Genomic DNA, 15,608 nt, shown 5'->3' on the forward strand with positions numbered 1-15,608 from the left:
GCCCTGTGATTTGCCTGCTTTCCATGCCCGTTCTCATTAACAGAATCATTAGTGAGCTCTGCGTGTGCGCTCGCTGCAGTTCAAACAGCAGCTGCACAGGGTCCCTCAAAGTCTAATAAACTGAAATGAAGGATGAATAGAAACCCAAATGTGGCCTAATAATGGCTTCTAAAATGCTTTCTCTGGTTTACAACAGAGTAAATAATCTTGGCTGTATCAGCAAGCACAGGCTTTGGTCAGGAGCTGTTTTGCCATCCCATTACCAGCTCTGCTTTGTCATTTGCCTGTCTGCTTTCCGAGCAGGAGGGGTAACAGATCACTTTTCCTCTCCCACCTTAGCTATCCCATTTTTCATACAGCCTCACAAGCATCAAAATATTTGTCATGTCTTTGTTGAATTTTTGTAGAATTAAGGCAGTTTTTCAACGTGCTATTCCTCCAGCTCAGAGATCACAACTGCTCTGGGAATGAGCCCCAGCAGAGTGCCCTGATCATTAAAATCTCCTTTGTATCCCCCAGGCCATAAGGAGCCCCCTGCCCCCCCCGTGAATAGTTGAGATTACAGCACTCCTAAAAGAACCACCACAAAAGTCTCAAAGCAAAAAGCTGCAAATAAATATTCTTTCCTTTACTGCCCTCACTGCCCAGCTAATGATTACAGCTCAAGCCACTCCAAAGCCTAATCCATCCGGTTCTCCCTAAAAGGTTCTTCCCTCCAAACAACCAGCAAGGGGGAGAAGGGGGGGAGAAACCAAGGAAAATCTCTCTCAATTGACCCAGACCTACCCATCCTCTAACTTTAAATGGAAAGCCAGGCTGAATCCACAGTGCCACACTTCAAAGCCTTTCTCAATAATATATTGGGATCCACACATCCTGCTGCTGGCAGCTGCAGCCCAGGCTAGGTTCTTTCTCACCCTACAAACTTTGGTCCAGACAATCCCACATCACTTGATATACTCCTGCTTCAGTGGCAACTACACACACAGGCCAAGCTTTACTCTTGGATAATTCCACCTTCTGATATTCCTTGATGTCAACCAGTAAAACTGAACAGGGAAGACCCTTTCTGTGGATATTTTGCTGTTCCCAAGACCAAATGCTTTTCTAAAGCTTTCAAAAGGATGGACTGCATCCATTTCTAACTGGTAGATACGAATTCTTCAGATTCAAATTCAGTGGTGCATTTGACCATTAAATGGTTAAGCTGGTGCAGGGATGTCTCAGCAAGGCACCTCAGAACCTCAGTCTGCATCTGCCCCTTAAATCCCAGGATGCCAGAGAAGTAAACTCCAAGTGAGCACCACAAAGCCAGGGCTTTTATTTGCAGCTGCTGTAAACTTCCCTTCATCCTGAGAATCCCCCTATTCCACCTCCAATCTCCTGAGCTGGGTACATTAGGTTTTATTTTTACTGCTTCCTGTCTGCACCGCCTGCCATTGCCCTGTTACGAGCTCTGAAGCTGCTTTATTTTTCCTTTGAGTTCTCAAGTAATGGGTTAAAGTTCTTTTGGCACTTTTTGTAAGAGGAGGAATTTTTCAAAGTCTTTTGTTAAAATTTCCTTGTCTTGTTTTTAAGGCAGGGTGTGCCCTTTGCCACTTAACACAAATCAAAAGAATTTCACTGGTAGCGTGCGCATAAAGCTCATAAATCACTTTTAGAAAGCCATAAAACAAAATTATCTACAAAAATCTAGCACACCAAGGAAGCAGGCTCATGGTTATTCAATAACTATAACATCTAACACCACTTCCCTTTTGCCATAGATCCAGCCTGACAGAGGCATTTATCCGGAACGTCTGGAGAAATGAAACCCCTTCCCAGGCTGGTACAACCTGTCTGACTGGTCCTGGAGCTGCTTCCAGACTGGGCATTGGAAAGGGAATAACCCAATATTCAGATTTTGAAATAAACAGCCTTATGTTCCACTCAGGAATCCATGAACCACCCTTATCTTTTGGGAGATTCTTCGGAGTTAAGCATGTAGGACTTTCCTCCATCAGAAGATGATTACTTTGTTTGGAAATTAGGTTTCCCTAATACATTTTTATAATTTTTATGTATCTATCTATAATGAATATAATAAATATATGAGTATAAATAAATCTCCGTATCGACTCACTACTCCCAAAAGAAGCATTTCATAACCTACTAACTCTTACAAATACAAGCTGGCATGGCTGGTAAAGCTTCTGTCTTTGCAAGCACATCTCTGCCAAATCCTGCAAATATATATCAAAATATATATCTGTATTTTCAGCATCTGGAGGTGCCTGTGGATGTGCCACACTGAAGGACTACTCAAACACACACAGCCCAGGGGTCTTGGCCCTGTTCAGATAAAGGATTGGGTAAGTTGATCCTAATTTCTGACAGAAAAATGTAAAATGAAGATTCACCAGTCAGCAGCAGCAGGACAAAAGGAAGTGCTGCAGGTTTGGAAGGAGATGGTACAGGACAGACCTAAAATGCTTCCCTTAAAGGCCACACAAAAGGACAAGTTTTACCCCTCCTGCCACAGCTTTCAGCAACACTGAGTAAGCACCAACAGGTTAAAGCTACTCCTCCTCTCCTCAAACCTGTGCACATCCTGCCCCAAGAACACAGCAGGTTAAGTCAAATCAAGTGTCTCATGCAAACACAGCTCTTCAACCTTCCCCAGGAGGATTTCCCAGGCCTGAAATCCCAATCCCTTCCTGATGGCCCAGTCCTGACACCAGTTGTAGCTGATCCTGTTTCACCTCCCCTGCCATATGTGCAGCCCACCTACAATGCCTCCACCGAGTTCCTACTTTGATACATAAATAATTTTTTCCTTTTCCAATATTTCTCTATTTGTTTTCTCTATCACACCTACAAAGGTTGCAGAAGGGGTAAAACATGCATATTTTTCTTTTGAACCTCACTGGAAAAATCAAACGGATTTTTCTGCTTTCTTTGCTTATCTCCTTCTCACTAATAGGAAAAGCCCAAGTTCCATGTATCCATTATGTAAATCCTGGAAGGCTTTTATCTCCAGCACTAAAATTAGGAGGTAGCATCTTTAAAGAGACTTTAATACAGCATCTTATCCATGTTGCATTAATATCATCTGCCTTATATCAGAATAACATGAAAATCTACTAGACCTTTAGCTTTGTGGGGAGGATTGATCTAATTTGATTAGGATGCAAAAAATGTCACAGGGAATGAATACCAAAGCCAGACCTGTATTACAGCCTCCAGATTACAACATGTACCACTAGAAGAGATTTATTTGGAGACAACAATGAAAAAAAAAAAGCCTCCAGACTGTTGAAATTGAGGGGGAGAGGGAAGGGGAAGAGCAGGAGAAAAACAGCAACGCATTTGTTGTACCCGGTTTGTATCGATTCGAGCAGCAGAAGCCACTCACAGCAGCCCTCGTTAGAGGAACACAAAGGATTTCAAAACAAAAATAGCACACGAACATTTCCAGTCCAAATGATCTGCTGTCATTAGCCAACTCCACTTTCAAAAGCTTTATCAATCAACCTGCTGAGCCCCTGCCATTTGTTTTTCAGGATCAGTTACAGCAGCAAAGGCTCTGCCAGCGTTAAAGGAGACTGCGAGTCCTGTGGCTGCTCAGAGCCCCAAACTGCCCAGCCTCACTGCAATGTTCACCATTTATATTCTGCAATTCAAATGCCAGCACTGAGAAAGCACCTACTCATGAAGGAGCTGAATTGCAGCACAGGAAGGACAGACACAGGCCAGCAATGTTCACAGAGGATAAAAACAGGCTCCTACACCTTTTTCACACTCTGCTGACACTTCCCTGTCTGACAAAAAGGCACCAATAGCACTGAGTCTGCTGCTCTGAACACACAACAATGGTAACAAAAAGGGAGTCCTCCAACACAAAGACTTAATGGGCAATTTTATGCCAAGTTGCTTAAAAAATCCCTGATGAAGTTCATGAAAACCATTCTTAGTGAAGCTGCTCCTTCCCAGAGCACAGGTCAGGATTTCTTTAGCCAAAGCAAAGAGAACACGGGCTCTGACAGCCAGGATTTGTCATCCCAAATGACAAAAAAACAAATCAGAACAGGGAAAGGAAATGGCTAAGAAAGGAGGCTTAAACTGTGGGAAAAAAAAACCCATTTCAGCCAACCATGGCAAAGATCAATCTCCACAGATTGACTCACTCCCTCTTTAAATCCTTTCTCTTCTCACCTTCACAAAGCTCAACATGCATCGATAAACAAATCCCAAAGCCTCTGCAAGTCTGGCTTCAGCTGAGGACACACATCAACAAAAATGTGTCAGAATGTGAGGAACATATGGCCACAAAGCCCACCCAACTCCCCCTGCCCAGTCACCTCCAAAGAGCCTTTTCACCCCAATCCCAGAACCAATCCATAACATCTACTTGAAGAGAATTACCCAAGGATGAGTCCCAAATGCTGTAATCAATTCACAATATCTGCTGCACACACACCAGCTGATCCCCACCAGTGTCAACAGGTTTACACAGATCAGAGGGAAAACATGGTCTTGAAATAATAAAGACTTTGATTTATTTGATGTTTTAACATCACAGTCTTTAATTCAGGAGAACACAGGCTGTATCCTAAGCCTTTGCCACTCCTCCTCCTCTTTCCCTATCTTTTTAATTTTTACTTTGCATTTCTATCTTTGTAAAGGTATTTACCTCTTATATTTCCTTCAGCTCCACTTACTGAAAATAACCAGAGCTCTTAAAATTCCAAGATGGCATTATCACTGGGCAGTGGTGGATAGAGGAGCCCAACTCTTCACATAAAATCCCAGAATATCCTGAGCTGGAAAGGATCCACAAGGATCATTGATCCAAGCCCTGGCCCTGCACAGACACCCAACAATCCCACCCTGGGCATCCCTGGCACCATTGTCCAAACACTCCTGGAGCTCTGGCAGCCTTGGGGCAGGGACCATTCCCTGGGGAGCCTGGGCAGTGCCCCAGCAGCCTCTGGGGGAAGAAGAACCTTTCCCTGAGATCATCCCAAGCCTGACCCAGCTCCAGCCATTCCCTGGGCTCCTGTCCCTGCTCACCAACTCAGCAGCAGCTTCTGAGCTCCCAGCAATCCTAAATTAGTTCCTGGCTGAATGTGAGAAGATGTCTTTGTTCCAGTGATGTGCTGGAAGATGAAACCTATCACCTTTTCCCTTAACCACCCCTTGCCCCAATTAAATAATGAGAGGTGCTGCCTGAAACTCCTTAATTAGCAATTTGTTAATCAGCTTAAAAATGGAAAAGAACCTCTCCAGAAAACATGCAGCTAAAAAACAGGGCAAAAATGAGTGTTTTGAAGATCTGTAGCTTTGAAAACAAGTCTGCAACTCAACCTGTTCTCCTATTTATTCGTCATGTTTCTGAAGACCAAAATGTCAGAAGCAAAGAGCCTTCTCCTAAATTAACAGCTCCTTCCATTGTTTCCAGGGAACACAGAGCCCACCTATTTCCCTTATTTATAAAAGCCACCTCTCTGCTCAGTGCTGGGGAACAACTCTGCAGTCACGTGTGTGGAGAAACAATGAGGAGTGATGACCCCAGTGGGTGTGAAACCAAGTTCTAGTCAGAAAAGCTGCCAGCTCCATATTCTGTGAGGAACATGGGAGGATGAGGGACAGAGAAAAAGAGAACATAGGAATGCAGATGGCAGTCAAAGCAAACGTGAGCACCTACCAAAAGACACACAGGAATGAGAGAGATCTGAGGATTTGTGAAAGACAAACCAACAGAGAGCTGCAGGGATAAGGGAAGCGTGGGGAAAGGCTGGGTGAAGAAAGGAAGGGAAAATAAAAGGTAAGAGTAGAACTAAAACACAGCTCAACCCTCACAGACATTAGCGGTTCCACTTTTAAGGACTCAACGTGGAGAAGTTCACATTTTTTGGTCAGGAGTGTAAAGGATTTGGAACCTGACTAAAGCCAACATTTAGTGCAAACAGAGAATTTTCTGATTCCCATCTAAAACCTCAGAAAAGCCACCAGAAGTAGAACTACTTTCAAGCTTTTGGGGTGTTTTTGTTGCACTCAAGTCGTAGTTTTCAGTGTTTGCCATAAAACCTGCTTTTATCAACAACATTCACCCCCCAAGCCCCTGACTGCCATTCCTCTTCCCAGCCTTTTGGCTTACCTTACCTACCCAAAAAACAACTTGTGGGCAAAACATTTTGAGGTTTAGGAGGGCAGCCTGTCTTCCGTGGCTCAGTCCCATTAGCTGGCTTATTCCTCTGCCCCATAAAGTTGGGGTCAGAGCCATGTGGTAGGCCAAAAACCCAACCCAAAATGTTAATTATTCACAAAATGACACAGCCAGGAGAGCATCCTGAGCTGGAGGGGAGACAGAAGGAAACTGCAGACAGATGTTTGGGGGAGGGACATGGAAAGGAGGATGGGAAGCTAAATAGAATTAGGCTGTTGTATGTGGTCTGCTGTCAACACACCTGGGCTAAAGGCTTGTGCTTGGAGAGCTGAGGGGGTGGGAGAGCACAGATTACAAGGATGTGGCTCAACATTTTTAGTTTAGTTTACCCTGGTTCCCTCTTAGGGATCATAAGCAAAACATTATTTTTTATTTTATTATTTAAGCAGTAATCAAACCCAGAAACATCCATTATTCATGTTTAACAAAACAATTTAACCGAAACTGAGGTAATATGAACACAAGTGCCCAAATCCCTGTTTTCATAACCTACAGCATGTGACCTCTGTGGTAGACTTAAAGCAAGCAATAAATCTCAAATTTTAACTTTCATATACTTGCTGGCAATGCATCTTAAGACTTAAAATATTTAGTGTTTTCTTTCTGGAAGAGCAGTGAGTTAGAACAGAGATATCTTTAACACAGCTCTCAATACTTGTGCTACACATGCAAATGTTTGTCTTGGGCCTCCACAAATTTCATCCCTATACAGTTAAATTTAATAAGCTTGCAAATTCAACAGTAGACTTTTTAATATATTGACAATCAACACAGTGTTTACAAATGTTTATAAAAATCAGTGTTTTTTGTTCATTTACTTCCACATGTACATAAAATATTTTCAACTGCTTTAATATCCTCCATGCTAAAGAAGCTACAAGTGGTACAATCTCTGCTCAGAATCTCTAGGACCATCCACTGTCCTGGTATCACCTTTCTATGCAATTCCATTTCTGCCAAAAGCTTTCTTTTGAAGTCTGGCAGGAGCTTCCAACTCCCAGTTAAATTCTATTTATTAGACTAATAAAAAACACACACATAAAACAGTCACATAATTTAGAGTCTTTCTGTCAGGCAGTTTCAGGCTCTGGCACAGCTCAAAACAATTAGAAGACCAGAAATCAGATTCTACCTTATTTTTGAAGTGCACTTCAATGGGCATAATGAAGCCAGCGTAGCCAGACTCCTCCACCTTGTAGGGGGGCTCCTTGCACACTGAAAGAGAACAAATAAATGTGAACTTGGAATTCAGCACAACTTTATCTGAGCCAAAAAGGAGCTGCAAGAGGAGAACTGGGCCTCTGAGAACTCAGGGCACAGTTAAAAGACTGACCTTAGTGGAAAAAACCACACAGAGTAAGATGGTGGCCACAGGCTTAGTTAAGAACATGAAATCTGTTCTTAGCTCCTCCCATGGAACGGAAACATAAAACACTCCAGGCCTGAGTCTCAGGGAGATTCTTCCCCTCCCGTGCAGTGAGATACAATTACATTTCTGGGCAGCCCCACAACAATGCAAACTGCCAGTCCCAAGTGCCTGGCAAGGAAAGGGCAAAAGGTGGGACAGCACAGAAAGGTAAAATTTACTTTGATGCCTACATTTATGAATCAAAACACTACCACACACAAGCAGATGATTATTTTTTCCTTGAAATACTCCCCTGCAATCCTCAGTGCTCATAATTGGGTAACGGCCACGTTAAGGCTGCTGCTTCCCCCAGAGGTGAACAAACCTGAAGGGCAGGTGAGCACTGCTATTTATTCCACACACAAGGAAACACGAGGAGGAAGGTGAACCAGTTTGCTGCTAAGGTCAGAGCTGCTTACTGCAGAAACAGCAATTAGAAAAGTTAATTGCTTCTCAGAAATTAATCTGCATGTCCCTGCCTCGGTTCCCCCTGTCCCGCTACCTGGTGCAGCTTCATGCTCCTGAATCCTTCCTGTTATCCATTCCAGGATATCCAACCTGAAGGATTTCAGGATCATTTCTTGGGCCATGAAGTAGCAGCATACAGCAGCTGCCAGGAGAAACATGAGACCCACACTGATATTCTCCCTCTCAGGAACCGGATGCACTTGCATATAATTTATGCACTACAATATATGTAAATAAAGTCAATTAGGTAATTAGAGGAATTCAGTGCAAATCTTTTGAGTTTCTCTTAAGAATTCCAAGTAATTAATATGATTAGGAAACAGTACATCAAACCTAAAAGCACACAAATTATTTTCCTTTAATGTACTTGTATTATCCCCACCCAGCTCTAAGCACTTCTACCATCATTAAGGTGCTGGAAAGCAGCACTCCAAATTCAGCTGTGAAAAAAGGGCATAACTAAAAATAACAAAAACCTCTAGACTTGCTTTAACTTGAATTTCATGTAAGAACCCTGTCATTTAGAGGGAAAAATCCCAAACCAAAGAGCAGTGCCAATATGGCAGCAGGAATCTTAAGCCTATCTGCCAAGCAGCCTTTGTTCCTCTGCCACTCTATTCTGACAAATTCCAAGGACTCCAAGAGCAATCTGCCAGCAGCACGAGCCCACCTTCAGCACCAGGATCTGCTCCAAGGAAGAGGGGACCATCTGAAGAAACCCTTCAAACCAGCCCAGGAATAGGTTTTTGCCACAGTATTTATGTATAACCCAGACACACCTCAGTCAAAGGCATGCTGGCACCAGGAACAAGCTCAAGGAAAGCATGGAAAATCCAGTGTTTGGGAAAAAATACCTCTGGAAAGGCAGATGATACAGCAACTGACTGAGCAAAGGCCATGGTTTTACACTGCCAGAGGGCAGAAATAGATGGAATACTGGGACAGAATTACTGGCTGTGAGGGTGGGGAGGTCCTGGCACAGGTTGCCCAGAGAAGCTGTGGCTACTCTGGATCCCTGGAAGTGTCCAGAGCCAGGCTGGACAGGGCTTGGAGCAGCCTGGGACAGTGGAAGGTGTCCCTGCCACGGCAGGGGGTGGAATGAGATGACTGTTAATGTCTCTTCCAACCCCAACCATTCCAGGATTCTATGCACTATCCTAACACAGTTATTTATAATAAACTAATTACACCAAATGACAAGAACTGTAACCCACAGATTGCATTTTTATTCTATAAATCAGCTTTCAGCTCAGTTCTGCACTTGCTTATCATACATCAGTTTTACTAGATCAGTTTGAAGGAGACATTATCAACACACAAACCAGAGTCACATCCTTGTAAGCTGAGCACCTTTGAGTTCCTTTGCACGGTGGACTCCCAAAAAAACCAATGTCATAGCTTGTCCTAAGACATCCTGAGTGTCTTGCTTCCAAAGCAATATTTCCAAGAATGCACATTACAACAATTCTCACGGGCAGCTTGTATTACTTACAACACTAATAACTGCAGCTTCAGTTACACAATCTTACACAGATATAACTGCACTGCCCCTGAAAAGGGCAATTCCTGCTCCTCCACCTCAAACTTACGAGCTCCTGCTGCCCTGTGCCAAGAATAAGGCTCATTTTGCCACATTAAAATTTGATTTTCTGTCAGAAAATAACACTATATAACGTGTACTCTCCCCAGCCGCACTGACTGCCCAGGGCTTGCAGGGGGAAGGCACAGCCAGGGGCAGAAACCATCGCCCCTTGGCAGCATTGATTTCTGCTGAACTGGCACCTGAGACTAGAAATTGCAAAAATCCATGCCCACTGCAAAACTGTACATACCCAATACACATCTGAGTCCAGTATTAGAGCATCTCTCATGTGCTTCCAGCTTTTGCTGGCGAATTCCAACAAATCAAACCCATCTTTCCCATTCTGTAACATGAATTATCTCCTGCTGTCACTTGTGTCTTGAGAACCTGCACATACTAATGCTTAAATAAGAGGAGAAAGGAGCTCACCTCCTGCCCTTTCAGCAGAAGAAAGGTCCCATTCTCCCTGACCTTCCTCAAACACAGTGGGGAGAGGTTAAAGCCTGAGTGCACACAATGGACATTTCGCTCCTATTTAAGGAGCTATTTCACAGCGAAGTGGCAGTTCAAGACAACCTTGACTTGCAAAATGCTTTTTCACAGAGATAAAACATCTCCAACCCTGCTCACCTCGCTTGGGTTTCGGGAAGCTCTCGTGCAGCCGGAAGACGACGCGCTCCACGAAGTGCTGGATGTCGCACTGCTCCGGGCCCCTCACAAACACCATCCAGTCATGGGTGAACCCTTCCGTGGTTGGCTTCTTCCGCAGCTGGGCTCGGTGCCCCAGCTCCAGCTTCACCTGCACTGTGCACTGCGTGGGGACAGAGGCAGGGAAATGAGCAAAGAGAACACAAAACCTCGCTGGAAGGCACTGGATCCACCAGGGAACATAACATCCCCCATGGAGAGAAACAGCCTCACGCCAAAAACTGGTGTTATCGACAGCAAAGGTGTCACAAAAATAGCTCCCAGCACCATTTCATACCTATTTGCTTCCTAATATTAACACTGCAGAGAAAGCAGCTCTAGAAGAGGGATCGGTTTCTCTGCCTCACTTATCAGTTAAATTGTCAGCAAAGTCCTAATTGAGGAATCTTTATTTCTAGAAAGTGTCAGAGACAGAACTTGATGTTCACAGCTTACAGAATTCACAGCACTGACAGAAAACTCATCTCGAAACAGGAAAAATCAGATCATGAATTGGTGGTTTGCGATATTCTCTAGAATATATCACTCACCAGAAGAAAATTATGTTTCCTGTATTGTTCTAAATATATTTTATTATCACACTTTCAAAGATCAAGTTAACATATCTGCCTGTACAATGTCCAACGCTAACCTGACCTAAATCTGATTTGCACTCCTGAATCCTGCTCTGATCACTGAGTAACAGAGAAGGTGTATTCCATGCCTGGCTCAAAGCACAAAAATCCCATTAAACGTCTTAAAAACCAAATGAAATTAATGGTGAAAATCCACATAGTATTGCAGAATTCACAGCCAGGAGAAAGGAAATGAATTAAACAGATGTAACAGAGAAAAGGCAAATGGGATTCAGACACAAGATAAATCAAGGAAATCTTAGGGCCACATTTGTAGTCAGGGAATAACACTCAAGGTAGCCGACTTTAGTGCACATTTGTTACACAAACCAGAGCAGGAGCAGTGATTCCAAACTAAACCTACCAAAATCCAGCTTCAGCACCAGGAGGCTCATAGAAAAAGAGGCTGGTTTTAGTCCCTACCCCGTTCTTCACTTCAGGCTTGAAAATAAGTGTCTTGCTCTTCCTAGCAAGTCCCAATTACCATTGGGAGATACAGCATTATTTGTCATTACCTATATTACATGTTGACCTGGAGCCAAACCAAGGGCATGTTAGACAATGAGCAGGGAAAGAGAAAGCTTCCTGAGCTCCAGACAAATGTTTAGGGAAAGTATCATCCTTATTTTCCCACTGACAAACTGCAGCAAGGAGTGTGATCACGATTAATGCTCAAAAAACATTTTGCATCTCCAGCCTGACATTTTTTTCCCAGACCATTGTGAACACTCGCTGAAAAAGCACAAGTGACTCCATCTCAGCCTTCTTGTCTTTGTAAGAAGACCTCTCACAGGAGGTCTGCAGAGCACCAGGCATCAAAGCCTGACCTCCCAAATTGCAGTCCAGTTCCAATTTCAACCATAAGCCTTAACACACACTTCCAGGCAGTTTAAATCCTCCCAGCAAAATACCTTCAGCCACCCAACGCATCAATCCTAAGGCCGGGGGACAAATTCATCGAATTAATTCCTTCACCATTAGTGCCACAGCATTTCTTTGGGATACCCTCCTCTGCAAGTTCTCTTGGCAAGCCATTTTTCCCTGCTCTTAAGGCTTATCTACAGCAGCTCCACCTCGCTCCTGCGCTAAGAAGCAAGGCCCAGGGCCGGCTGCTCTTTCATGTCGCATTAAGGGCTGAGAAGAAAGGCAAGGTGTGCTCCACTCCGAGCACAGCAATCCCTCCAACGCTGCAAAAGCATTATGTGGAGCCAGCCTGCCGAAATCCTAAGCTCACACTGGAGTGTGCCTGCAGGCCTGCTTTATCTGGGATGCTTCCCACAGTGTTCACATCCCCTGAGCCAGGCTGTGCCGCAGCCTCACGTTATCGATTCCATAATTACCCTTTAAATCCTGCTACTGTTGCCAGTTACTACCCCTCTCCTGAGAAGTGCAAATGACTGTCAGGCTACAAAATCTGCCTTTCCCGAGTTGAAACGGCTGAGAAATTGGAGCTGAGAACCAGATGGGGCTGTGTGGAAGAGACCGAAATTAAACATAAAAGAGAACTGTTTAACTGAGAGTGAAAGTTGTACTTGCTGCACTCCTCACACCCCGCTCCAATTAACAATCGCTGTGAATTAAGCCAGAAGTTGAAACACATTTGAAAATAAGATCTCCACACGTAACCAGCATCCAAAGTTGCTCCGCTGAAAATGGAGGGTTTTTTTCCTTTTTTTCCAAGCGTGTCTCTCAACAAAGGGAAATCAGGATCCTATTCAAACAATTTGTAATAATACAAAGGAGCCTGCTTTCAACTTCTCAATAAACATTCTGAAGGCTGCTCTGGTTTTTGTTTGATGTGCTAATTGCCTGAAAGCCATCAGCGGCTCCCATTCCCGCTCCTCCGGGTGATTATCCGGGATAGCGGGGCTGATTCCCGATCCCCAGCCCGGGAGGTACCTGTTACCCACTCCCCGCACACAAAAGGCTCCCCATCCACATCACCTCAGGTAAACTTCCCGCATCCATCCTGGAACCTCCCGGGCCGGCGGTGACTCTCCCGGTGGCATTAACCCTTCCCGGTGGCATTAACCCTTCCCTGCGCGGCTCGGGGGGGGTCGCACCGCCGGCACGTCCCTCCCCGGCAATAATCCCAGGCAGGAATTTGCGGGAAATGCTGCTCACACCCCCCGCCGCGGGCAGGGCTACAGCGGCCGCCCATGGAGGGGCGAGGGCTGAGACCCCCCAAAAGGGTGTGGGGAGGTATCGCCCCTAAATGGGATTAGGAAAGAGGTGTGTCCCCAAATGGGGGTGGGAAGGAGGTGTGCGCATCAACTGAAGGGTGTGATGTGCCCCCTCAAATGGGACTGGGGAGATGTGGCCCCCCCAAAAGGGTGTAGGGAGGAGGTGAGTCCCTCAAATAGAGCGTGTGGAGGGGGCGTGCTCCCCCCAAATGGGATTGGGAAGGAGATGTGCCCACCCAAAAGGTGCGGGAAGGAGGAGGTGTGCCCCCCAAATAGGACTGAAGCGACGTGTCCCCCAAAAGGGGAGTGAGAAGGTGTGCCCGCCCCAAATGGGGGATGGGGAGGAGATGTGACCCCCCCAAATCGGATTGAGGGGGTCTGCCATCCCCAGAAGGGTGTGAGGACGAGATGTACCCCCCAAATGGGGGTGGGGAAGGGGGTGTGCGCCCACAAAGAGGTGTGAGGAGGACGTGTACCGCCCAAATGGGATTGGAGAGGAGATGTGCCCCTGCAACAGGGTGTGGGAAGAAGGAGGTGTGTCCCCCAAACGGGACTGAGGACGAGATGTGCCCCCCAAAAGGGACTGGGGAGGAGGTGTGCCCCCCTCCAAAGGCATTGGGGAGGAGGGGTCCCCCTTAAAGGGCGTAGGGACGACATGTGCCCCCCAATTGGAGGGGTATGGAGGAGGTATGCTACCCCAAAGCGAGTGTGAGGAGGAGATATGCCCCCCAAAGGGGGAGATGCCCCCCAACCCCCCCTTCCCAAAGACCGGGCTCCCCCCATTCAGGGCCCCCTCCCTGGGGGCTCCTCCCCGACGTGTCCCCCTCTCTGGGGGGGCAGCGGCACCGCCCCACCCCTCCGGCAGCGCGGCGCGGCCGCTCCCCTCACCTGATTGTCCATGGCTGGGCACAGCAGCGCCGCGGGCCCCGCTCGCTCGCTCCCGCCGCCGCGGCGGTTTCGGTGCCCGGTCGGCGGGGCGGGGGGGAGAGAATCTCTTCCCCCGCTCTGTCCACGAGCGAAGCCGCTCTGTCCTATCCCCCCCACCCCCCTCCCCACCGCCTCGGCCGCCGCCTGCTCGGTCGCGGCCCCTCACGGCCCCGCCGCCCGCCTCATTGTGTGTCACTCACAGGCAGCGCCAGCCCCGCGCCCGCCCCGCGGAACCGGAAACCGCCTCAGCGCCACAGCGGCCCCCGCGCGCCGCCAATGCCCGCGCGCCGCACGCCGCGGGGCGGGGCCTCGCTCCCCTCCCGGTGATCGGCAGCTGCTTCCACCAATGAGAGGAGGGCGGGCTGCGGGGTGGGCGGGACCGTGGGCGGGGCCAGCGCTGTGGGTCAAGCGGGGGGCGGGAGCGGGGTCTGGCCGCCCCCCAGCCCCGTGTGGGGCGATGCGGCTGCTGCTCCGCGCCCGCTGCCCTCCCGCAGCTGTCCCCGGGTCTGTCTCCCGGTATGTTCCTCTCAGTGCACAACCAACACCGGGAGCAGGCGTGTGGGCCTCGTCGTGCACCCCCGGCCGCGCCATCCCGCCCCTTCTGCCCCCAGTCCCGCCCTCGGTCCACGCTTCTCGCCCGTGTGTTAATTCCCGACACAAATGACCCGGGAACAAGGGGAAAAGAGGGAAGCCGCAGCTCCCAGAGCGGCGGGCACGGCAGCCGGGATGGCCAGGCATGGCTTGCCTTGTTCCCCGCAGCCTCGCTCATTCCTGCGCCTTTTTTCTCTCCGTTTTTCCCTCCCTCACTTTCCCCCGTCTCATTTTTCCCCTCGCTGCCCGTCTTTCTCCCTCAGCTCTCCCCTTTTCCCTCTGCCGTTCTGTCATTTCTCCTCAGTTTCTCACATTATCTCTTGTTCTCCCCTATTTCCCCTCACTTCTTCATTCTCCCTTGTTCTCCCTCATTTTTTCTTGCTCTCTCTCGATTCAGTTGTCCTCACTCTCCCTCATTTTCTTTGAATTTCTTTCCTTTTCCCCTCAGTTTCCCTCATTTCTCCCATCAGTCTCCCACATTTTCTTTCCGTTTCTATTTTCCCCTTGTGTCCCTCCTTTTTCTTTCTCTTTTTCTCCTTTTCCCCTCAATTTTGCTCCTTTTCCCATTGGTCTACCTCATTTTTTCCCCTTGGTCTCCCTCATTTTCTGTCAGTTTTTCCCATTCCCCCTCTCATTTTCTCTCCTTTCCCCTCAGTCTCCTTCATTTTCCCCCTCTGTCTCCCATGTATTATCTCATTTCCCCCCTCAGTCTCATTTTTTTTCAGATTCTCTGCTTTTCCCCCATTTCCCTCCTTTCCCTCTAGAATCTCTCATTTTCCCCTCAGTTTCTCTCATTTCCCCATCATTTTCTTTCATTTTCCCCCTCAATCTCCCACATTTCCTCCAAGTTTCCATTTCTCCCATCTCACACATTTTCCCCCCGAGTCTCCCTCATTTCCCTCAGTTTATCTCCTTTTCC

At 47.1% G+C, this 15,608-nt stretch overlaps 1 protein-coding gene across 4 annotated transcripts in view; it reads right to left on the reverse strand.

Moving 5' to 3' along the window:
• The window catches only part of MLLT1 (MLLT1 super elongation complex subunit), a 32,513-nt gene extending 18,251 nt beyond the window's left edge, over positions 1-14,262 (reverse strand). Inside the window, exons 1-3 of one of the 4 annotated variants that reach the window (XM_085040504.1) lie at positions 14,060-14,262; positions 10,297-10,477; positions 7,341-7,423 (exon numbers count right to left, since the gene is read on the reverse strand). In XM_085040504.1, coding sequence (XP_084896630.1) covers positions 7,341-7,423; positions 10,297-10,477; positions 14,060-14,071 — 276 coding nt within the window. In that variant the 5' untranslated portion in view covers positions 14,072-14,262. Of the gene's footprint in view, positions 1-7,340; positions 7,424-10,296; positions 10,478-12,932; positions 13,061-14,059 lie in introns of those variants that run through there. The other 3 variants (XM_085040505.1, XM_085040502.1, XM_085040503.1) reach the window with 3 other exon arrangements.
• Positions 14,263-15,608: the final 1,346 nt, after the last annotated feature.

This window comes from Lichenostomus cassidix, chromosome 28, assembly GCF_008360975.1.
Source record: "Lichenostomus cassidix isolate B80296 chromosome 28, HeHo_3.0, whole genome shotgun sequence".
Classification (NCBI taxonomy): domain Eukaryota; kingdom Metazoa; phylum Chordata; class Aves; order Passeriformes; family Meliphagidae; genus Lichenostomus; species Lichenostomus cassidix.